The sequence below is a fragment of the Bactrocera dorsalis genome, chromosome 3, assembly GCF_023373825.1.
Source record: "Bactrocera dorsalis isolate Fly_Bdor chromosome 3, ASM2337382v1, whole genome shotgun sequence".
Lineage (NCBI taxonomy): Eukaryota > Metazoa > Arthropoda > Insecta > Diptera > Tephritidae > Bactrocera > Bactrocera dorsalis.
The window spans coordinates 49,632,465-49,658,392 of NC_064305.1; the positions used below are offsets into that span (position 1 = coordinate 49,632,465).

General features: G+C 33.3%; 1 protein-coding gene across 3 annotated transcripts; it reads left to right on the forward strand.

Annotated features, from left to right (window-relative positions):
• LOC105233062 (netrin receptor unc-5) lies at positions 1-24,644 on the forward strand. Of its 3 annotated transcripts, none has more exons than XM_049451227.1 (12): positions 1-148; positions 3,429-4,064; positions 4,137-4,353; positions 12,964-13,172; positions 13,721-13,799; positions 13,874-14,044; positions 14,105-14,158; positions 14,257-14,487; positions 14,554-14,682; positions 14,737-14,905; positions 14,964-15,037; positions 21,762-24,644. In XM_049451227.1, the coding sequence occupies exons 2-12, from the start codon at positions 3,495-3,497 to the stop codon at positions 23,102-23,104; spliced, it is 3,246 nt and encodes a 1,081-aa protein (XP_049307184.1). In that variant the 5' UTR covers positions 1-148; positions 3,429-3,494; the 3' UTR covers positions 23,105-24,644. The 3 variants fall into 3 exon arrangements, with proteins under 3 accessions (XP_049307184.1, XP_049307183.1, XP_049307185.1); XM_049451226.1 differs by having other exon boundaries at positions 36-600; XM_049451228.1 differs by having other exon boundaries at positions 36-167.
• Positions 24,645-25,928: the final 1,284 nt, after the last annotated feature.

Sequence of the window (25,928 nt, forward strand, 5' to 3'; positions counted from 1 at the left end):
TTAGTAATGCGTAAGTTTGCATTACGTTTTCAGGTAGCGTATAACGTAACAACAGTCAAATGCTCTCGATGTTCTAATCGCGACTAAGTGGTGTACATATACATAATTGTGGTTGACGGTCAAAATAATAATTTTAATTAAAAATAAGGTGAACATTCAACTTGAAAGTAAATAATTGAGATATTAGTAATTGATAATATTTAACCTATATATATGCATATAAATACTTAAGTTCGTTAGTATGTAAACAAGCAAAGGACGAAATATTTGTAGTTACATACTGAATTCGACCATGTTCGTTAGGAATCGTTAAGTTCGGGATATAATTTATGTTGGAAGAAAAAATTTAATCAAAATTTGTGGTGTTATGATCCTATGCTGAATTTCTCAAAATGATAAATGGAATGTTAATACATATATGTATGAGTTTTGCATATTTGCTGATATCATGACACAGTCGAATGTAAAACGAACTGCACCCTTAATTTATGGGCAGAACACATTTCCTGAGGTGCGCTACTGTTGCTTTAGTGTGGGACGTATTTTCAATGTTTTGGGATGCAATGCCACAACTCAGTAAATAGCTGCATATCAATTGAAGTAAGCGTAAATATGATACATAATTATATATATATTTTTATATTTAAAATAATTTTGCTTACACTTGTGCAATTCACAAGTATCGTAAAGTTATAAGTTATAACGATTCGAAAACATAGCACTGAAAATTGTAAATGTGTAAACTCATTTTTGTATGAAATCCAACAACAATTTTTTTAAACAAGTGTAAAAATTTATAACTTTACGATTTTACGATGCTTTACGACAGGGTTGTGAGTACCCCAATTATAAATAAAAACCTGAGGAACAGTGAGATTGATAAATTTATTTTTTTTTTACTGTTTTCTTTTAAGTTTAACTTAATTTCAGATCTTTAATTAAAGATATGCTGGGGAATGTTTAGTTAAGTATCCCATTTTGAAGAGGTTTTGCGCAAAGGGGGAGGGGGCTGGGGGCTTGATACCCCCCTCATTTGAAAGGTAATGAATGGAACTTTTGAATAATAGCACCCTTCCCCCCCTAGGACCACGGGGGGCTCTAGGGCAGCCTCCTGAAAATGGTGTAAAATCGTAGTTTTTCCATACAATTTTCACTAATTATTATAAAATTTGTGTATTTTTACGCATAGAGTGACTCCATGTTTATTATTTTTATTATTTCAAAGAATTAAAATGGAAATCCACTTTATTTAAATAATAAAAACACTGAAAATTAAAAATTGTATATGCATCGGTAATAATGCATACAAGTAGTTGAAGTACCGAGATAACCCAACCAACCATTTATACAAGACCCCCTAAATAATAAAATTGGGTTTTCATCGCGCGATCTTTTTTTTTCAAATTTTGAATATATTTTCAGCATCAGATACTCCATTGAAACAAGCGCCGCAGGCGAAAATTTGGAATAAAAAATCGCGCGATTTTTTATTCCAAATTTTCATTATATTTTCAGTATATTACATCGAAACAAGCGCCGCAGGCGAAAATTTGGAATAAAAAATCGCGCGATTTTTTATTCCAAATTTTCGTTATATTTTCAGTATAATATATTACATTGAAACAACCGCCGCAGTATATAAATCCTAACATTTTTATTAGTTGGGTTATTACTATCTTCCTTTTGTGCTTATTTTCTTCGTCGTTTGACAGTTCATATTCAGTAATTTTGCTTACATTTCAAGGAACAGTATAAGACGTAATTGAAAGCTGTTTTATTTATTAAATTGTACATAAAATTGCAACTTAAAATTCATAATTTATCATTAATTCAATTAAATATATTTCAAAGAATGTGTGTGTGTTAAATTGGTTAAATTTTTCGCAAGCAGTGCAACAAAAACTTCAAAAGAAGAGAGCCATTTTTTGAGAAGATGTGAAAATGTGCGTTTTTTGCTTACTTATATCTAAAAAACAAATTAACATTTAACAATAAATTTACATTTAAATAAAAGTTTAATTCATTGGCTATCCGTGCTATATAAATTTAAAAAAATCCGTGCACGCATTTAAGAGAAATAAGCAGCGAAAATGGGATACTTAACTAAACCCAACCCGATATGCTGAGTATTTACTTATTACAAAGTTAACTTGAAATAAATAATAAAAGTTCTTTGAAATATATTAGGTGTAAATTTTAGAATAGCACCCCCTGATTTCGGTGTTAAAGTGGGTATGTACGGATAGAGTTGGTCCTCCAAATCAAGAAAATATACATATATAGTTGCCGCTGACTTATGGTTTTTGAGATATTTGGATTTAAAGTTCAAAAACTCAACTATTTTCTTGATCTGGAGGACCTCCTCTATCATTCCCATACCCATTTTAACCCCGCAATCGGGGGCAATTCAAACGTACAAATTTTGTGTAGCTAAATTGTATTCAAGTTCAGTGGTTTGTCGAAAAAATGTTTGCTCAGTATAAAATTCAATGTTCAATTGCAAGAAACATTTTACTTGTATTTGGTAGCGGATATGTATAAAATATAATGGATTTACTGATAGTGACATATTAATTGAAGGTTTAGGAAGTTTAGAAACTTCTTCCATTTTCCTTTAAATCTACTTCCCAAGTGAAATTTAGCATAAGCAAGGCCTACGTGTATCAGCATAGAAATGCAGATTTTAGGAAAACTACCTAAATAAGCGAATTGCACGGCTCAAATCACGATCTAGTGATTTGGATAGTGATGGATCCAAGTTGTGCGGCAGAATTCTGTCGAGTTGATGTGGAGGTTTCCAAGTCTTTAGGAATGATGGTAGACCCAATGTCAGGCGAATACGGTACAGGAATTTATACCATGATATACAAAATAAGCTGCGAAACATGGTGGAACCTCATTCATGGTATGGGGGTGCTTTACTCCATTCAGGGTAGACCCACTTGTACATGGGTCCACACAAGGCACTGATCCATTGGCTTGCAATTTCCCCGAGTAGCCTTGTCATTGTAGGGATGTGATTTTGCAAAAAATGTCGCCAACAAAATATTAGACTAAATAAAGAAAGTTTTTCTTAAACATAATCGATTACTTTATCAGATTTTTTGTTGCAGGTAGCTTAATTATGTGTAGTTTTATGTTTTTACATTAACATTCAGGTTTAAACAATTATTAATACAATCAATTTAAAGTAATTTAATTTAATTTTGTGATTTTTTTCGAATTATCAATAAAATTCACGTATTTGAAAATATTGTAGCCTGTGATATAAAGATGCTAACTTTTGTATGTTTATTAATTGGATTATTTCCTGTAAAATATACATACTATCGTTTTAGCAATAACACTAGTATTAATTTATTATTATATTATTAACATTAGGAATATATATTACTATTTAAAATTTCAATGAATATATTATGTTTCAGATGTCGAACAAGCAATTTATGGTCTAAAATTTTCGAAACTGGAAAATTCTATAAAACCAAATAAAAATGACGAAGCTTAAGAAATGTGATATACTTATTGCTTTCTTAATTACTTTTAAGATTACAGTCATGGCAAATCTTCAAAGAACAACTGACTCCATCACTGAACAACGAAATTATAATTTACCCTCAATAAATGCCTTCAAGAAGCATTCAAGGATTGAAGAAAATAGTACTTTTAATAGTCCTCAACAATTGTTCCCTAAACCAAGACGAGCTTTTCACAGCGGAGCCGATGTGGAAAACGCAGAATTTCCCGTAGATTCAGATATTTCATTTCATGACAATGAAAATCCATCACACGTTACAGAACCCGTACATCGCAAAGAAATGGCTGAATCTACAAATGATGTGAAAAATGAATTTCATGTAAATGAAGAAATAAATATTACAAATAACAACGGTGAATTATCAAATGTTGAATATGAAGAGCGATCATCTGGTCCTATATTAGACAAAATTAATACCGCTGAGTCTGGTACTGCATTGCCAATATTTTTAACAGAACCCGAGGACATATATGTTATTAAAAACAGACCAGGGGTGCTTAAATGTAAAGCAGCCCATGCACTTCAGGTAAGTAATGTCAAATAAATTCTTATATTCAGAGCATGAAATGCAATACAAAAATAATAATTAATTTCTTAGTTAAACTTTAAGTGCAGTGGTAGTTCGCAGCCTCCTCCATCTACACACGATAAACACGTTGATCCTCACACGGGTGTTCATGTTGAAGAAGTAACTGCAACTATACACCGCGATTTGATTGATGAATATTTTGGAAAAGGTCCTTTCAAATGTGAATGTCATGCATGGTCCTCACGTGGTGTTGCTAAAAGTCAATCAGCAACAATAAGCATAGCATGTAAGTAATTATTAATAAACAATACATGCTAATGTAATTTTTTCACTTTCTAAAAGTATATGATATAACCTTCTTGATTCTTGTACTCAAGCATCAGTAAGTCTCATTACATTGAATTTATTGTAGAAATTTGGTCCATATGTATTATAGTATTATGGATATGAAATCAATCCGTCAAAAAATGTAAAGTGTTTTCAATCTTCAACTATTTTGTGGTATCATGTTTTTGGGTCGGCTTTATATCGGTATTCTGCGTGAGACGATTGTCTCATGTCTCTAATTGTCAGAATAATAATTTAGTGACCCTGTTAGTCAGGAGTCTCATTTTGGTATTCTGGCAGACACAGTAAACTAGTATACTGTATAGTAATATACTGTATCTGTCAGAATACCAAAATGAGACTCCTGACTAACAGAGTCACTAAATGAAGATTGTGAAAATTAGAGACATGAGACAACACTTATAGTAGGGGAGCCCAAGAGGGGATTTTTGCAGTTACTTAAGCGTGTCAGAAAACTATATGGGGAGAAACATTGTACCCTTTTATGTACACCTACCAAATATGAGCCCTTAATATGGAGGCGTGCGTTGGGAGGGGTTCGTCAGATTAGAGAAAAAAAATCGATCCTTCGGGAAACTCGAGCGCGTCAGATTAAGAGATGGTATGTTAAATGCATGAAGACGAGTGTATATTTCAATATTCTGACAGTTTGAGGGTGGTTTAGAGAAATAGCAGGGTGACAAATCTGTAAAAAAAAACGTCACCTTGAAATACTCGAGCGCGATAGATTTTTTTTTAATTTTAAAGGTAATTCTGTCAGAATCACGAAAATCATATAATCTGACAATTTCCGTGGGGCGATACAGGTAAAATCGTCGATAAAAGGTCAAGCGTACTAATCACCATAGCGTGGTTGTTGTTAGTAAACGCTTGACACTTTTGTTTGTTTCGTTCGTTTACAGCGATCAGTTTTACATCCATTGTAAAAATGAGTGACGTTAGTGTCAAATGTGTTTACTGTGCCGAAGAAACGTATGAAAAAAAAAGTTTATTCCACAAACTCTAAATTTTTTTTTATTAATATTTAGATCTATTTTCATATTAATAAATTATTCAATTTTCTATACATATACATATGTATATGCATACAATATACATAATACATATAATATTGTATACATATACATATATATACATATGTATACACTGTTTTTATTACATCCTGTAACAAAAAAAGGAACCAAACAGAATTCTTCCACTTTTAAATCGTCAGATTAACGATATGCCTCTATATAATTGTCAGATTATCTTTTGGGAAGACTCTGACATCAAGTTCATCCCACTGTATAAAAATCTGACGCGCTCGAGTATCTCAAGGTCACCTTTTTTTTTTACAAGTTTTAAAATCAATAAATGACCTTTGTCCACGTCGAAATTGTCAGAATATTAAATGGTACACTTTTTAGAGGTTCATTAACATTCGCTTAGAAAATCTGACGCGCTCGAGTAACTTATTTTTTTTTTTTTACCTGTCATTACGGCCTTCAACCCTGACTTGATTGTCAGATTAATATATATCGACTATCAGAAATACAATGCGCGTATATACCATAAATGACTGACGCGCTTGAGTATTTTCATGTGACTGTTTTGTTTTACATTTTTGACACCAATTTCCCGCTCTTCTCCCCACTAAAATGGAAAACTTCACCTAGACTTTCTTTTTATTTAAACGTTATCTTGACAATCTAGTAAGTCTCCATGACGCTCCAGTAACTGCAAATTTAGCACTCCGGGCTCCCCTACTATTAATATCTGTAAACACGGAATACTTTTGTTATTGTGCATGGAATGAAAATTGTGTAAAATATGAAATGCTAATTTTAAGCAAATAACTAAATAATTACTAAAAAATAAATATGTAGAAACAATGTAATGAAGTATAAGTGCATAATATGAAGTAAATAATTACTAGTAATCGAGAAATTGCAAGATAAAATTTGCAAAATTTTCAACTTTAAATATCTCGAAAACTATAAGTTTGCGGCGGCAACAATTATATATTTTCTTAATCTGGAGCATCAGCCCTATTCAACCATATCACTTTTAACCCTGAAATCGTGAGATGGTATACTAAAGTTTCCCCATGTTTTTAACTTTGCCAGTTGATTGATCGAAGCACCTTGCTTGGTGGCATACAAAATAGTTAAAAAATATGTGTACTATTTTAATCAGTTATTTTGTACAATACATAGAAAAAAAGCAAAATGTAAAATTTGTTGAGCTCGTAGAAAAAAGTTCCTAAACTGGACGATGAAAGCTATAATTTGGAAACAGTAAAAGTTAATTTAAGGTATAATGGAAAATGGGTTTAACATAAAGACCTACCAATCCTGGCAATGTACATATAAAGGGTGATTTTTTAAGAGCTTGATAACTTTTTAAAAAAAAAAAACGCATAAAATTTGCAAAATATCATCGGTTCTTTATTTGAAACGTTAGATTGGTTCATGACATTTACTTTTTGAAGATAATTTCATTTAAATGTTGACCGCGGCTGCGTCTTAGGTGGTCCATTCGGAAAGTCCAATTTTGGGCAACTTTTTCGAGCATTTCGGCCGGAATAGCCCGAATTTCTTCGGAAATGTTGTCTTCCAAAGCTGGAATAGTTGCTGGCTTATTTCTGTAGACTTTAGACTTGACGTAGCCCCACAAAAAATAGTCTAAAGGCGTTAAATCGCATAATCTTGGTGGCCAACTTACGGGTCCATTTCTTGAGATGAATTGTTGTCCGAAGTTTTCCCTCAAAATGGCCATAGAATCGCGAGCTGTGTGGCATGTAGCGCCATCTTGTTGAAACCACATGTCAACCAAGTTCAGTTCTTCCATTTTTGGCAACAAAAAGTTTGTTAGCATCGAACGATAGCGATCGCCATTCACCGTAACGTTGCGTCCAACAGCATCTTTGAAAAAATACGGTCCAATGATTCCACCAGCGTACAAACCACACCAAACAGTGCATTTTTCGGGATGCATGGGCAGTTCTTGAACGGCTTCTGGTTGCTCTTCACCCCAAATGCGGCAATTTTGCTTATTTACGTAGCCATTCAATCAGAAATGAGCCTCATCGCTGAACAAAATTAAAGCGCGAAACACATTTCGAACCGAACACTGATTTTGGTAATAAAATTCAATGATTTGCAAGCGTTGCTCGTTAGTAAGTCTATTCATGATGAAATGTCAAAGCATACTGAGCATCTTTCTCTTTGACACCATGTCTGAAATCCCACGTGATCTGTCAAATACTAATGCATGAAAATCCTAACCTCAAAAAAATCACCCGTTACATATTTTAAGAAAAATATTTTTTGTTTAAACTTTTTACTTTTCTTCAGCCATTTGTTCATAATATAAATTGCTCATAATTTTTAAAACCTCCTTCACAACCATAGACCCTAACGGTTTTTTCATAGTAATATTGGGTTGTCAAATAAGTCTTGCGGTATTTTCGCTAGTTGGCGCTGAAAGCGCGTAGTTCTAGTTTTATTCGTCGCATCGGGTCATGCTATACCTTTTTGGAAAGCTCATTTCACGCGCTAACACGTGTTTGATTGATTGTCGTTTCTTTTAAGTCGTTCGTGAGTTATAGCGTCGCAAACATGGAGCAAAATAAAGAGAAAATACGGCATATTTTACAGTACTACTACGATAAAGGCAAAAATGCATCTCAAGCCGCCAATAAAATTTGTGCAGTTTATGGACCCGATATAGTTTCCATTTCCACCGCACAACGATGGTTTCAACGTTCTGGTGTAGGGGTGGTCGAAGATGCGCCACGCTCTGGAAGGCCTGTCGTCGAAAATTGCGATAAAATCGCTAAATTGGTTGAAAGAGACCGGCATAGTAGTCGACAAACCGTTATAAACCATTTGAAGAAGCTTGGAGTCACTAAGAAGCTCGATGTATGGGTGCCACACGAATTGATTCAATAAAAATACCGTAAGACTTTTTTGACAACCCAATATAAATCAAAACGAAATCCATTTTTATAAAATATGCACCGTTTCGTGAGCAAAAACTGAATAGAATTGTTTTGCTTTTGTTCAAAAATTTTAAGCTATTCACTTTTTAAGTTGGTACGATAATTATTAATTGATTTCTAAAACTCGTAAGAAGTCGACTACTCTGAAAGAATGCCATATTGGTCAAAATTACAGTGGGTGTTTTAAATCTTTTGTTTTTCTTAAAATGACGTCAGATATAAAATTACGTTTTATTATTATATTAATATATTATACATTTTCATATGTTATTTTACTATGTTTCTAAAAGTGTCATCTAAATTGGTAGTAGTTAAAAATTCAAAGGACAAAACTAAAGTATCCCCTTAATATTTTATTCTACATTTGTCTCAATAACATTTGGACACTTTATGGAATTTGAGTTATAAACGAATCTGAATGAAATTTAAAAAAAATTTTATGTATTGAAATTGTTAGTAGTAATAACAAATTAAAAATAATGTACAGACTCAAGGTTGATAGCCACAAAATTATTAGAAAAGTAGACTAAAAAAAAAAAAATACAGTGAAACCTCTACTTGCGGACACCTCCAATAAGCGGACCCCTTTCTTAACCCGACAAAATTCAGGAACCAAGTTTTACTTTGCGTTTTGAGAACAAATTCCTCTCTAACGACCGAACAGTGAAAACCTCTGATGAGCGGACGCGAGACTCTTATTTGAGGAAAACGAAGACCAATAATTGAAGTAAATGTAGAGTAACTAACCGAACAGCCGAAATCTATATACAAGTAATATGAGTACATACTCGTACACACACCATATGTTAAACAAGTTGAACATGTTAAGATGTAACGGGATCTATATGTAACAATTTGTAGATATTAACATGAAAAAAAAATAAAAATTATGATTCATTTGATTTGTCTTTGCAAAACGTTTAAGTCGTATTAACCGGCAAAATATGCACAAAAAAGAAAATAGTTAATATTAAAGAAAAAAATCGAAATTTTAAATGTGTTGGAGAAAGAAAATTTGTCTGTTCGTGCAATCGGAAAAAGGTTAGTGCTTTATAATAGTACATTTTTTTTACTTTTATTTGTTTGCTTTTAAAGATTCGACATTGGAAAATCCCAGGCTGCCTTCTTCTTTACTGGCGTAGACACCGCTTACGCGATTATAGCCGAGTCTTCTCTTCGCTACGTGGCGCCAATTGGATATTCCAAGCGAAGCCAGGTCCTTCTCCACTTGGTCCTTCCAACGGAGTGGAAGTCTTCTTCATCCTCTGCTTCCCGCGGCGGGTACTGCGTCGAATACTTTCAGAGCTGGAGTGTTTTCATCCATCCGGATAACATGACCTAGCCAGCGTAGCCGCAGTCTTTTAATTCGCTGAACTATGTCAATGTCGTCGTATATCTCGTACAGCTCATCGTTCCATCGAATGCGATATTCGCCGTGACCAACGCGCAAAGGACCATAAATTGATATCATCGGCCTCAACACCCGCGCCGTTAGTTCTACTTTCTCCAGACTGGACAAGGAAGCAAAAGAAATGGGTCTGGCAGTGAACGAGGGCAAGACGAAATATCTCCTGTCATCAAACAAACAGTCGTCGCACTCGCGACTTGGCTCTCGCGTCACTGTTGACAGTCATAACTTTGAAGTTGTAGATAATTTCGTCTATCTTGGAACCAGCGTAAACACCACCGACAATGTCAGCCTGGAAATCCAACGCAGGATTACTCTTGCCAACAGGTGCTACTTCGGACTGAGTAGGCAATTGAAAAGTAAAGTCCTCTCTCGACGAACAAAAACCAAACTCTATAAGTCGCTCATAATTCCCGTCCTGCTATATGGTGCAGAGGCTTGGACGATGACAACAACCGATGAGTCGACGTTGCGAGTTTTCGAGAGAAAAGTTCTGCGAAAGATTTATGGTCCTTTGCGCGTTGGCCACGGCGAATATCGCATTCGATGGAACGATGAGCTGTACGAGATATACGACGACATTGACATAGTTCAGCGAATTAAAAGACAGCGGCTACGCTGGCTAGGTCATGTTGTCCGGATGGATGAAAACACTCCAGCTCTGAAGGTATTCGACGCAGTACCCGCCGCGGGAAGCAAAAGAAGAGGAAGACCTCCACTCCGGTGGAAGGACCAAGTGGAGAAGGACCTGGTCTCGCTTGGAATATCCAATTGGCGCCACGTAGCGAAGAGAAGAAACGACTGGCGCGCTGTTGTTGACTCGGCTATAATCGCGTAAGCGGTGTCTACGCCAGTAAAAAGAAGAAGTAAATGCCACAAGGACCTACTCGTCTCTGTCCTTGTCCCGTCCATCGCATTTCTTGGACAGCGGTGATGTCAGCCTTTGTTTTCACGAGGCCATCAACCAGCTGGGCAGCGGCACCTTCCCAATTAAGGGACCGGGCATTCCAGGCGCATGCCCTTAATTCGTAGTCCTTATTTCGTTTGCCATGGTCGTCATCAAAAGGGAAGTCACTCATCCGAGTCTTGTTGTTCCTTTTCATTAGTATGATTTTTTTACGTGGCGGGTTCCAAACCCAGTGCACAACCCTGCGGAGGGGATGTTTCGCCTTCTCACTTTAGCTCGCCTTCAAACAGATGTTCTTAGGCTACCCAGAGGATACTTGGTGAAAGACCGGAAGTCGTGAGCTGCTTGAGTCATATGTAAAAGAATCGTTTCTGGCCACTCCCAAGTGAATGGCGATCAGAGAACTTTCCTCACTTGCGTGAACTTCTACACATGACTCCATCCTCCGATGCTTCCCCATGCCGAGTGGAATAAGCCACTCATGGTCGTTTCAACACGACACGGCCCAAAGCACACGTCGAAACCAGTGGCAAATGCGTTCGTAGCTCAAATATTAATGTCCTAAAGTGGAAAGCTCAATCGCCGAATCTCAATCCTTTTGAGAATCTTTGGTATATAACAAATAGAAGGACAGACAGAGAAGGAGTGAATGGAGATAAAAACAAATTGTTCGAAGCTGAAAAACAAGCCTGGTTAAGCATTACACAAGCAGCTATTAACAATATTATAGCTTTTATGCCAAATGCAGTGAAGTAATAAAAAATTATGGTTATGCTATACAATATTAAATAACAGTCATTATTCCAATATGTTTTGTCGCACTGAATATTGAATACGTTTGATTTTATCGTATAAAATGGCAAGGAATCAAATAATTTCTATCATTTTGTATGTCTTCGTAAAATAATATTCTTCAAATTTGAGTGATTTGTTTATATACAGTCTGTCAAGTAAGAGCATGGTCGAATTTACCGACAGTTAATGAAAGATTTCGCGCTAATTCCTTCGCGAGCCGATAGAGGGAAGCTTTGCCCTTGATGCATTGCCAACAAAGGTTCAGTTGTCGTTGATCTTTTGAAAGAGAATCACGTTAAACGCCATGAGTGCTAAGTTCGCGTCTCGCTACGAAGCTGTGTTCCTTTGCATCCACCTGAAAAGTCCCAAAATGTCGCAATCAGCGGCTGCTAAATATATGAGAAAGTCGAAGGCATTTATACAGAAGTGGATACAGCGATATATTGTGGCTAAAAATGTCGATGTTTTACTAGAACGTGGTTCGATAGAAAAAGTGAACAAAAAAGATGAAAAAAGGATAGTGAATCTGTTTTCACGGAATCCTGCTTTAACACTGCGGCAAGGACAAGCAAAATTAATGGCAAAAGGTTTAGATATATCCTACGAAGCTATCCGAACCCTTCTTCATACTCATGATCTTAAATGGCGCAACACAATGAGGACTGAAAAACTTGTGGCAAAGCGACTCGCTTGGGCGCATGAGAATATTGATAGAGATTTTGAAAATGTCATTTTTACTGATGAATGTTCTATATGGGCGCGTTCTGTCCTCACGCGAGCCTACTCAACTTCCACCAATAGGTTTGTTCAGCGGACTTTGTACCTCTTTACTGACAACCTAAATGCCGAGAAAATGATAAAAATCTACAAAAAGGCTTTACTGCTATCTGTCAAACGATGGTTCATCAGAAAAAATGTGGATTGAATTCTGCAAGAGGACAACGATCCTAAACACCGCAGCAAGCTCTGTACTCAGTGGAAAACTCAATCTGGCATCGTTACATTGGATTGGCAGTCGGCCGATGCAAACCCTATTGAAAGTGTGTGGGCATATATTAAACAAAAGCTTCGTGGAAGACGCACATACATTTTGAAGCAGTTGCCTTACGAAGTTCGTCGGATCTGGAGATCCTTGCCACTAGAATACGACATCAAATTAGTAAAAAGCATGCCTTGGAGATGCCAGGCAATTATCGAAGCCGGTGGTGGCTGGACATATTATTGATCAAATTGCATCATTGTTTGTAATGTGTACAATGTATATATAAATATGAAAGTTTCATAAAATATTTCTTTTATAAATTAACACGACCAAACTCTTACTTGACGAGACTGTATAAAATGATAATTGCGAGAATAGGAGATGATAATGTAATTCTTTGATATGAGTCCAATATGTTTTGTCGGACACTATTTGTAAATATATTTTTTAATAAAATAAATATTGATTTTGTAGATATAAGAAAACATTTTGTTTCCTCGCCAACATCACTGAAAATTGAACTGGGTTCCAAAGCTGAATTGCACTGCGAGCCTCCGGGAGGATTTCCAGAGCCAAAAATAACATGGCTCAAAAACAATGCGCCGATTGTAAATACTGATGATCACGGAACAGTTATATCTACTGATGCCACGACAATAACGTTTGACGTTGTATCTTTGCAGGTACTTTATATATATACTACTAGTAGATCCGGCATACGCTTTGTGTGATTACGATATAAATTTAATACTATTATCATCAAATGTTCAAAACAGTGAAAATATTTACATATAAATACGGAAACGGTATTGCCGATATAAGGATCCAAGGGATTGTGTTTGAATCTTAATTTAAAAATATGTTTTTTTTTTAATTTTGAATTGTTTAATTTTTCTCAACATTTTTTACTTTACAAAAGTGAAAACATATTTTCAGTAATTAAGGTTTCGACTTGATATTACAGAAATTTGAAAAAAAAAATAATTCAAAATTAATGTGTTTCTTTTTTTTTTTTTGAAAACTCACTACCCTTAACCTCATAACTTGAATATTATAGATATGTATTTGATCTTGAGGTTGGCTGACTAATCCGGATTATTTTTAAATACACAAAAATATATTTCATATTTTATTTGTATATTATTTTAGAGTGCATATATAAAATATGTATCATAATATCTTGCTGTTATACAACAAAATTAAAAAATATATACTTATTTTTAATATTTAGGACATGGCGAACTATACATGTCATGCTGAGAATGTGGCCGGGAAAAGAATTTCGGACTCAGCGGTTTTAATAGTCTACGGTAAGCAAATAAAAATGGCATAAAAAACATGATCCTACAATGATAATCAATTTTCATTTGTCTTTATTCCTTAGTAAATGGTGGTTGGAGTTCATGGAGCCCTTGGAGAGAATGCAAGTGCTTAGGAAAATTAAGTCAAGGTCGAAAAAGAGTTCGTTTTTGTAATAATCCCATTCCTATGAATGGTGGTTCGTTATGCTCTGGAGCACAAGTTCAAAAATCTGCGGACTGTGTATCTTGTCAAGGTAATATTTTTTAAGGTGTTCAATTTGCTTTTTCATACATATTAATATTTTAATGAACAGAAGACACACAAATTGTAACCTCTGATGGATATGATGCATTGTCGAGTAAGAAATGTAAGTTTGAATATGAAATTATGAAATAATAATTGTAGATCAATTATGAAGACAAAAATATAATGATGATGTACATATTGTATTATTGACAATTTCAGTAGGCAGATGGACACCGTGGAGTGATTGGAGTTCATGTTCTCCTGACTGTATACAAATACGCCGGCGAAAGTGCATTTATCCTGCCTCTGAAGATTTGAGTGTTGAATTACACGAAGGATCTGTTAACAATAATGGCGTTATTGGTCTAGGGTTCGTAAAGGTTCAGTGCCCAGGTAAAGATATACAAACAGCGGAATGTCGCGGAGAGCACTGTTTAATTGGAAATGATGGTAAGGATTTAGCTCATTTATATTCAGTAAAGAAAATGTATATGTATATATTATTATAATTTTAAGGTTTCGACTGGACACTTTACCTTGGCTTAGCTTTTGTCATAACTGTATGTGTAGCATTTGGTGCTGCTCTAATTTACTGTGCTCGTCGGAATTTGGCAATAAATTCTCACTATAATATGACTAGAACAAGTAAGAATTTCCTTAGAACTTTCCTCATTTACATACTTACATAATTTTTTTCAGATATTAACTCGGATTATATGCAAGGAATAAATAAGAAGGGAATCAATATTGAGACGGCAAATGTCAATTACGATTATCCCAGTTCCGATCACAGATTTATGTCTAATGATCATATAATCAATTGTGAAGCTTCCGAACATCACTATGACGTACCAAATTTATCTGCCAAGTAAAATTTGTTGTTTATTTTATTTTGTTGGTTATTTAAACTACCTGTTGTATTTTAGTTATACCAACCCAATAGATGAAATAAGTGCGGAGTACGTCACAGATACACCAGAAACATCCACAGCGGATACATGTAAGATCATTTAAGCCTTATTACTCTAAATAACTGTTTTTGATTCATTAATTCTATCTGTGCTCTCTATCCGCGATACTCTCTTGTCAAACACGTAATGTAAAAGCACTAACAAAGTTATCGATTTGAATTGTTGCAAGAGATATGAGTATAGCGCAAACATATGAGTATAGCGCAAACAGCCAAAAACGCTACTCCCTTCCTTCCTTTGCCTTCCTTAGCGAGCAAAATGTGTCAATAGATGAGCCCGTGGTAAAAACGCAGAAATCAGCCATTTTTGTTTGTTTTCATTTGAACAATGTTGCCATTGCTCAATACGCATATATAGTTTTGAGCACATCTATGTTTTGAATTACAATTTTTTATAAAATAAAATATCAAAACTGAAAACAAACTATTAAAAAGAGTTTATATATTTATAAATAACAGCATTCGACTCTGATTTTGAGTTATTTTAAGAAAATTTCAAACATATTGAAGCCAATTTGTATAATTACTGCAGTATATCGAGATTGACAACCTTGCGTTGTGAGAGAGCAATCAGCTGACACGTTTCTACGGCAAAAATCCAAATGCCGTGGATTGCTACGGCATCCTACGGCAAAGAGAACGGGCCACGGGTCTACGTTTTTGGCTGTTTGTGCTATAATAGAGATAATATGGTATTCATTACGACGCATCTCCTCAGACAATGCACATTGCAAACATCTAGGCATAGACTGAACAAAATACCAGACCTTTGAATCTTCGCTCAGAGTTCCGCCTTTTTTCTGGTTTAAGGGGTACAACATTTTCCATAAGTTTTCGATTGGATTCAAAACTGTTGATTGTGGTAGACAAGCCGTAACATTAACACCATGATCTGTAAACCATTTTTCTGCAAGACCCGAATTATGTTTCGGGTTGCTATCTTTTTGGAATTGCCAAATTGAAGGCGAAATTCATACAGTATATGGGAGTGTGACATTATCTAAAATTTTAATGTGTATATGGAGGTCCACGTTTTCTTATATCCAAAAAAATAGGTCCGACACCACACTGAGCCCCAATCGATTATATATTGCCGCCGCGGTGTTTGAAGGACTGAGTTGTGTAGCGAACGCATATTTCTTTGTTTTTTGGACGTCGGACTCGTGTCTAACCCTATCTATGGATCATATTAACTTTGCGTTCAGACCATAAGATGTCGAACCACTTTTTTTTTAATTTTCAATTCCACCCTAACTAATGTGTCGTTTTGCAAAATGAATACCATTGCTTCTATGACATTTTCTCAACATTGGCACCTTTCGGAACAATGTGCCAAAGCTATTTTTTCCCATAAGTGGTTTTGTTACTGTTATTGAAGAAATTTGTGCACCTAATTCTTGTTAAATGAATTTTTCGACTTCCGCTTTCATTTTTTGTGGTCGGCCTATTTTTTCGGAAATTTTGAGGCAATAAACACAAATTTGTGGGATATATTCAATATTTTTTCAATTTTCCTTTGCTCTTTTATTGCAAATTTCTTTCTAAGAATATTGTTATGGTCGATCTATTTTTCTACATAAATAATTGATACAAATATTCATTCTACGGTAAAGGGCTGCATGAATACGCAAAAAACAAACTTTGAGTCACTGTCCAAAAATTTCAACTTGCACTCACTCACACAACGTAAAAATGAATTCTCATGTTTGGGTAAAATAAGGACCGAGTCTCATTAGTGAGAACAACAACGAGTTCGCTCAACTCATAGCACTCTCACAAGTAACGACCCACTCTTTGTAGAATTGGTCTACCAAAGCATTTCATTCTGTTGGTGTGAATTAATTCTGTGCAAGAAGGATGTTGGATGAGTGAATGATGTTCGTGTGAATTAACAACTGTTAATTCGAGTTATTCTAGTTGCACGACTAGAAAGAAGTATGTATGTAAATACGCATAGATAATTGCATATGAATGTGGATAAAAAAATGTTTCCAATATTCAATTTTATTGCAATTTTTCATGAAGTTTATTTAGGGATTAATAGATTCAACAAAATATTATAAAAAATAAAAATATTTTAGAACTAAAACCTGTCCTTTGGAACAATTGAAAAAAACTCTTTTTAAGTCACAAAATACATACAACATTTAGTTCCAAAGTATCACATTTTTATTAGTTACATTCGCGTTCATTTCCAGTCACAGTATACACAAAACAAATGACGAATTTAAATATTTAATAAACTGTCTCGGTTAAGCGTCTACGGCCAGTACAATGCAGGCAAACATGTTCTGGGGAAACCCCTTCCGTTTATCTTCTCTATTTGCTTGCTTAGCTGAACACTATGGGTGCACAGTGTTCTGTTAAAAGAATGAGAGAAACAATGAATTCACATAACAATAAGTGACGATCACACACTATTCCACTACTAAGCGAACGCTAACGCTTTGCATTCACTGCTGGTTGATGATATGAGTGTGAGTTGGGTTTGTTTATGAGATGAATGAGCTGAGTCTACCTGCTAGCGATAAACAGCAACTCACAATGTCTTCTCTGTATCTGCATTCACATAATTCCAACTCAGCGTCGGCGCTTAACTCGAGTTATGAGATGAATTCATAAATTCTCTGTTGCATTCATAGTGTGAATTAATTCTTGCAACCCTTTATTCTACGGATATAATTAATACAATATAACAACTTACTACGCTTTTTAAATTCAATATCTTTCATTTATGAAAATGTTTCTGTATTGATTCAATTATTTTGCTATTAAGCACGAGGCACTCTATTTACACTTTTTAAAAAGAGTTTTTACAGTTAGCTGTACAGTTCAGCAATGCTATCCTTTCCTCTTTTTTAAAAGTACATATGATTGCATTTATTATTATGCAAAAAAATTACTACATAAATAAGGAATTTCTTAAAAATTATATAATTGATTCTTTTTTATTGTGCGCCACTGTGTTTATGTTAAGTATGGTTATGTTTTTCCAAAAAATTCATTTGTAGAAAAAATTACATTTCTACTTTTTCCATTTTCCACATAAATTTTGTCATCCTCATAAAAATTTTAAACGGTTCAAGAGCTCGAACTTGTGCTATATCAGCTCGAACCTTATCATATGATATGATATCAAATGCCCACACAAGAACATTGCCATCCTCAATGGTAAGAAGAAGAATGTGCATTTGTATTAGTTCTCTGTAAAAAATTATTATTTTTTACGTAAGATTCTATTATTCTATTTTTTTGTCTTCCCAAGTTTTGAAATTTTTATTTTACCTTTGTTTTTGCGATATTTTACTATTACCAACAGCACTTGACATGAAGGATATAATAAAACTATTTTTAAGTTGAACTTACGTTAAATTCATATTTTTTAGAACCGATAATTAGTCCTATGGATGACTATTTGATGTATGTATTTACGTAATTACTATTTTCCATGTTTTGAATATTATTATTTTGCTAAATTGCAGTTTACGCAACATAACAAAAAACATATTTGCTGCCATCATGCGATCGAAGCTAGGCTTGTACATGTATGTACATCAAAAATTTTATGGGTCTATCAAATCACCAGAATGATAGTACATTGCTAGCAATCCAGATTTTTAGCAATCTTAAATTGCCTGTAGAAATACCCTTTTAGAATTCAGGCAACGTTGATAGAATACAATGTATTAACCTTGTAATCTTGACGTCATTAAACAACATGGTCATACTTACAATGGGACGAATGTGAAAAAAAAAAAAATTATTACTAATGTTGCTGTTTTTAATTTTTACGTTTTTTGTTTGATAACTTTATATATCTCTATTAAGAGAAATTTTTAAAATAACGTTTAATTTTCTCTCTACGTTATAGATAATTAGATTCTTCTAAATGTTTTTGGATATAATTTTTTGATGCTTAAATGGTTTGCCCATTTATATTTTGAAATATTTTTCCTCAAGGTCCCATAAATTCTAATTAACTTTTACTCTTTATTGCATATAGTAAATTAGCCTAATTTGAATTCTTCTTCGAATTTATCCACTTTAAAGTGTTTATAGAAAATTATTTAAGCTCGATGCAAAAGATAATAGAAATCTTCATCTTTGGGAGAGCTAATATATTTGAACCTAATAATATACATATGTATAGTATGTATGTACATATTTAGCAAATTTGTGCAAAATTAATTTTTTGCTTCACACGGGAATTTTCACATTTTTGTGCATAATTATTACTCGTTTCGATTTTTAAACGCGATTTTTTTTTTAATATAAGATCTTACCACTTCTGAAACGCAGAAACTGTAGAAATCGTTTTTATGTACTTTTTTTTTATAAATAACGTGAGACCGCTGAAAGTTTACCACTTTTTAACGTATTTGACTTATTTAAGGAGTATAAGTATACAGTTAGAAAGCCAAAAAATTCAGCAGTTTCTCTAAGAAAACTTTCAAAGTTATTGATCCAAAAATATGCACACATATTATGGTATCTTTTAAGTTTTTTAAGACCTAGTATTAGTAATAATAGTGTTAGTAAAAATATTTATTTGGAAAGGAACTACGGTTGATCTCTGGGAGCTTCTCTCAAAAAAAGACGTTTTGCGGAACAGATTTTTTTGATAAAATGGCGGTTTAAAAAAAATGTAATTTGGTAAAAATTAAATTGTTTATAAAAAAATCTTACCGATTAAAAAAATTATATTAATTACAAAAAAGTAAATTTAAGAAGCTCGTGTTTAAATTTGAGACTAATCGGTTTAGACGTTTTCGGTCACCGACTTTGAAAATACCAAGCACTCTGAAACGCCGTTTTAAATTTGCGTGAAACTTCGAAAATATTCCCCGGAACGATAATAAATTTTCTGTGTATATTCTTAAATGTACATATGTACATTAAGATAAAAAATTAAAAGCAAGTCGATTTTTTCTAACTGTACATATATAACCCCTAAAATTGTCATTCGTTAGATAAAAATTTTCATATATAAAAATTTTTTTTGGAACTCAAAATTTTATTTCAAATTGTAGTATTCTTAAAGTCTTAAAAAATTTGAAATTCAAAACCATTTCATAACATCTTTAAAACAAATACTTATTAATTGCTTATAAAAAAATTACAACTTAATAGGTTTTATAATTAATGTATTATATTAAGAAATTTAAAAAATAAAATAACATATTTAAGAAACTATGGGAACTTCGTCATCAAAGATTGGATTTCAAAGCTGTCGTAACTTGGTATTATGTGAAGTTGACTTTCAGGAGGGTAAAACTTCCCATTACTAAATTATATTTTCGATGATTCCTTTGATAATTCCAAAATATTTGCAACTTGAGCCTCTTTTCGCACCAAATACAATCTTTATAGCCTTGGCTATGACCTATTTTAAATTATTTTAGTATACAAAATAGGTTCGTACGCGTTCTCTCCCTAATCCAAAATATAAATTTAGGGGTGTATAATGTAATGCCGACAATCAAAATTTCGAAATTTAGAACTCTGACAAATCAAAACACCGACATTGATTTAGCTGCATATTTAAATTTTGTCCGTACCACAATAATACGTGCCGACATTTTGAACTTCGGATTTTAAGTGTATCCCAACATTAGATATAGGAGAATCTATACTTATTGATCCTTTTCTAGTTGAATTGCAGTGAGTCATAATGGATTGTATTAACAATATACTCATAAAATCATTGAGAAAATTTTTATTACTTTTTTAACTGATTAACGAGAGGAAGAATACAGGTAACCCAACAACTTAAAGGAAAGTTGAAAAAATATATAAAACTATTGACAAATACAGGCGTCGTTGAGATCTCTCGTTATCGACGTATGAGAATTATATAAAGGCCGCTACTGTTGTCAAAATCGTGAAGCTGCGTTCAGGTTTGTATCGATCGATAATAATGTTCAAAAAATAGTTTGTCATACTTTATAATCATGTCGATTTGTATTCGTCGGAAAAGAAGATTTTGCTATATTTGTGGTAAATATTTATGTAGTGAAAATGTTATAAAAACTGTAACCGATTCAGTGAACATTCTTCAGCACAGAGATGAAGTTATGAACTAACTATTGGCTCCAAACATTGTGTGCAAGTTGTGAACATTTGAAAGAGTGGGCAAGCAGTAACTGCAATCATTTTAATATTGGTATAATAGAGCCAATGAGTTGGATATAATCAAAAAATCATGTTGATGATTCTTATTTTTGTGCTGTAGATTTATATTCTATAAACAAAAGAAAAATTACATATCCTGTTTCACCGTCTGCCTAAAGATCTAGATCTGAACGACTTACCATCTCATATGAGTCAAAATCTTGTATTCATGAAGAATTTCGACAAACGAGTGCGTTTAAGTACGGAAAGTCGTGGAAACCACTTGACCGATGTGTTATTCCATAAATAATCCTGTCCTAAGTAAATTATAATTCAATAAAAAAATTGCAAACTAAAATTGCAAGACTAAAAACTATGTTTTCTATTTAATGTAAATCTAGCGTTAATTTTAAGACACTCTTTACAATATCTCCAATCTGTTGACGTTCTATTCTATTTGTTCTATTTGAAATGATCGTACCTTCAAAAAATAATGTCTAAAGTTAACGATTTACGTACATATATTTTTTTATTTGCGTATTCTTTTGAAACTGTAAAATTTACTAACACATTTAAGGTTTTAACAAATTTCTTTGAAGTGATCAAAAAATGTATTTAAAAAAATATTTTTACTCTATTACAGCAAATTCCACATACGACATAAAAGGCAATTTTACCTTGCCCTCATCATCTAAAACTGTAGTAAGCGAATTAATAAATAATTCTGGCGGCAGCTTGAGCCTTTATAGAGGAGAAATGATGTTGCATGTCCCAGAGTTTGCTATTGGTAAAAATCAGAAAAAACACATGTCTTTGATTGTATTGAGTGACGAAAGTGCCCGAATATCAATTCCTTGCGCTGAATCGTTATTTGTTTGCAGCACAATTGTATATTGTTCTCCTAGAAATTATAGCTTCCAGAAACCAGTTATAATCAAATTGCCGCATTGTTTAATTGAACCACGACACTGGAATGTGCATATATACCAAGCAGATAACGATCATTACGATATTAACTCGAATTGGAGAAAAATAGTTTCCGTTGGAAAAGAAACTATAAACACACCGGTTTTTGTCAATGTGGAAGAAAAGCATTTATATATAATGACAGAACAATTAGGACGTTTTGCAGTAGTTGCTGAACCAAACAATCTCACCGATTACCTGCCTGCTATTGAAATGCGACTTATTGCGTTCAGTCAATTAACGCCGAGCAGCTCGAACTGTAGTCTTCGAATATATGTTGTAAAAGACTTTCCTAATAGTAAGGACATTTGCAAAACAATTGAGACAAAGTTGGGTGGTACTATTATGGGCGAAAGTGAGACTTTTGCTTTTCACTTAAATACCTGCGATTTAGTGATTCGTGTACGTAATACGGAGTCAAGTTCGTGGGACCTCAAGGAACAAACTAATTATGAACAAATTATTCCATATAATCATATTCTCAACAACAATTCAATTTTGCATTGTGAGTTTACCATAAAAAGATCACTGAATTCACAATTAGTTTTTGAAGTGGACTTTGAGCAAAGTGGTTTAGAAAACATGGAATCACAGATTCACTCGTTCATTATTTCAAGTGAACATTTTTCACAAAGTGACGTTCGATCTCAACCATTTGAAAATCGACAACATCAAGCAATTGTTTCTATTGATCGTGATAGTAGCTTCATAAATGAGACGAATACTTTGAGTAGCGTTTATTTACCACACACTTGTAAGCGGCTGATCTGCGATGCTTTGGACCCACCTCGCCAAGATGAAAAAGATTGGCGTTTGTTGGCTAAAAAACTTGGCACAGATCATTATATTGCGTATTTTGCTACAAAATCATCTCCAACCGAGCAAATCCTCAATCTGTGGGAATGTCGAGCAAAACATTCCTCGCGTACAATTGTTGAATTATTAATAGTGTTCAGTGAAATGGACAGAGAGGATATAAAACAAATTATTACAGATACTAACGGCCCTCTTTGGGTGTGAAAAAATATTTGCACAACTGTTATTACTGATAAGTTGAAATGCCTTTATTTGAAAAATTAAGATATTAAAATAATATATATTATAAAATAAGTAAGAGCATTTATAAGTAAATGTGTATCTAAATATCGAAACATACATATTCTCTTAAATAGTAGGGGAATTCCCAAAATATTTCACGCATAGTCGCGGTCAAAACCAGTGCTAAAAACCATTTTTTTTTTAAGATTTTATTGATGACTACAAATTTTTGCTTTTTAGTTACTTATACATTTAAGCATATACTGTGTTCGATATTGCATTTTATAAGGACGTAAAAAATGATATTAAGCAACAAATAACAAATAAGTAAATAAGACGCAAAAATATGATATAAAGTACTCACATACATAAAATGAAATTACTTAATACCTGTGATCAAAAATTGTAATTGTTATCGAACACTTTTCCATTTTTCTAATTAATTTTAGTTTAATTTACACATATTAATATAATCAATTTATACATTTTACGACTGAATATTTCATGCATATATAGCTATGTTAAGTTTTAAGAAATTAACATGCTTTTTGACCAAATTCATTTTTATACATACATATGCACGTTTAAATTTATTATCGGAAATAACAAATTAATACTTCGAGATAAGATCATGTTCAAGCTCATACCGTTTTGTTGAATATATATGGTACGTATATTTATAATGACAGTGTTAAAACATGTTTGCAATGTGTTTAATTTTCTATAATTGTGCTTTTATAGATTGCAATATTATTCTATCATATATACATATGTATAAGCTAAAATATGCCATAGCTTTACTTTCGAAATTATGAGGGCAGTTAGTTTTAACTAAGTTAATAATTAACTAAAATAATAAACCACATTCATTTGAATAATCTTTTTTTTAAATTATCGCTCTCATTTTATAAGCTAAGTACTTTAGAACATTAACAGATTACTGCTGCACAACTTACTATGACTTCTAATGAATGACCGCGATTGTGAGAAAAACACTAAACTAAATGAAAATAATACTTACCTATTTGCGTAGCCAAATATAAAAAGCATGTGAAAGACAAATAGTGTCCAAATTTTTCCAAGTGCAAAACCGAAAAATAAAAAACTCCGTGCCAAATTCTCCGTTTATTAAGGATAAGAATGGAGTGGCATATGTATTTACATATATTATATGTAGTTCATAAGATTTAAAATGACTGCTCAACACAAACTACTATATAAAATTGTGTCTATTTGTTTCAAAGAAATGAAAAATAAGCACACAACTATGTGTGCTTGTATGTATACAAACAAAATGTGGTTTGTTCGGACTGTAAAAAAATATACTCATAAATGAATAGGTCGTAATTTACATACTATGTATATGCTCAAATAGAATAACTCTTGTAAACTAAAAATTAATCATGTACAACTGCAACAACAAACATCATGGACATCTTAATATTTTTAGAATGTTCTTGAACAAATTCACACAAGTAATGTTAAGTATAACTTTTATAAATAAACGTCACTGCATAATGTACATTGTTTTGGTATTTACCATATAAGGTTGTATCTTTCGCATTTATAAGGATGTGAAAAGGTAAGTCCAATTTTGTGTTTACTGTATGTATAACGAGTAAGGAACGGCGAAGTTCGGGTATAACTGAACATTTGATACTCGTATTTGAAATATAATTTTTGTATTTATGAATTGTATTGACTTTTGAAGAGATAATAATCCCATGTCCGTCCCCTGGTTTTAAGCTAGCTCCCTACCCAAGTTTGACCCTGGCTCCTTTAAAGCCCTCTCATACTATCTCGGTGGTACGAAATAATGCCTTCGGCTTATTTAGTTGTTGATTTATTGTGCCATTAGTAGTTTTTAACAGTACCGTTATATGGGGAGTGAGCGGCGTTATCACTCCATTTCATCCATTTTCACACCATCGATAGAAGTTCTTATAATGTTTGCGCTAGACGAATTTGCTTGTAGGATTAGTAGTTTAGGAGTTAAGTGCATTAAACTCTTTAGAGAGCGGAGCCACGTCCACTTTTCAAACTATTTTGCCCACAGGTGCTCCTGCTACTGTGATGTGTTGTGCCAAATTAGAGTTTTACATCTTAATTTAGTGCTTAGTTATGGGTCTTTATACGTTTTCAGTTAATGGCGTTTTGTGGGCGTTGCAGTGGTCCGAATACCCCATCTATGAACTCTTTAATTTCTTTTTGCCAAGGAACGCACATACCAAGTTTCATCAAGATATCTCAACAGTACTCTAGTTACAGCTTGCACGAACGGACGGATTTCAACTTTTCTAGTCATCCTGATCATTAAAATATATATAAGGTACAATCGTTTTGTGAACAAAACCATTATACTCTGAAGAAACATGTTGCAAGAGTATAAAAATAATTTAAAGGCTACTTAAATTGCGTATTCACTATAATGATTCAAACAATTGCTAACTAATCTGCCCTCTTAGATACTATGTACTTGTGTTGCAAATTTCGAAATTCTTAAATGTTGAAATCTTAAGAACGCAATTCGAATTTAAAGAACATTTTTGTTGAACATTCTTATTACGCCCTTATAATTGCGGGAGAATAATTGACGTTTGACGAGTAAGAAGAGAAGTAAGTCGTCTGTTGCCAGTTTGTAGATTGTATCGAACCATTTTGTTCGAAATACTTCCCACGGTTCCTTAATTTTATTTTGATGTTTCCATATTTAAGAGTGTCTCGTCCAACACAACAAATGTTTCACTTTTTTATGTATTATTACATAATAATTGACAAAAATAGTTTCAAATCTATGTACATACAT

Bases quoted from the DNA above. Each gene is read 5' to 3' on its own strand.
- LOC105233062 (XM_049451227.1), top strand. From the start codon at position 3,495: ATGACGAAGCTTAAGAAATGTGATATACTTATTGCTTTCTTAATTACT. The intron at 14,488-14,553 runs GTAAGGATTTAG...TATAATTTTAAG, and splicing joins CTGTTTAATTGGAAATGATG to GTTTCGACTGGACACTTTAC. The intron at 15,038-21,761 runs GTAAGATCATTT...ACTCTATTACAG, and splicing joins AACATCCACAGCGGATACAT to CAAATTCCACATACGACATA.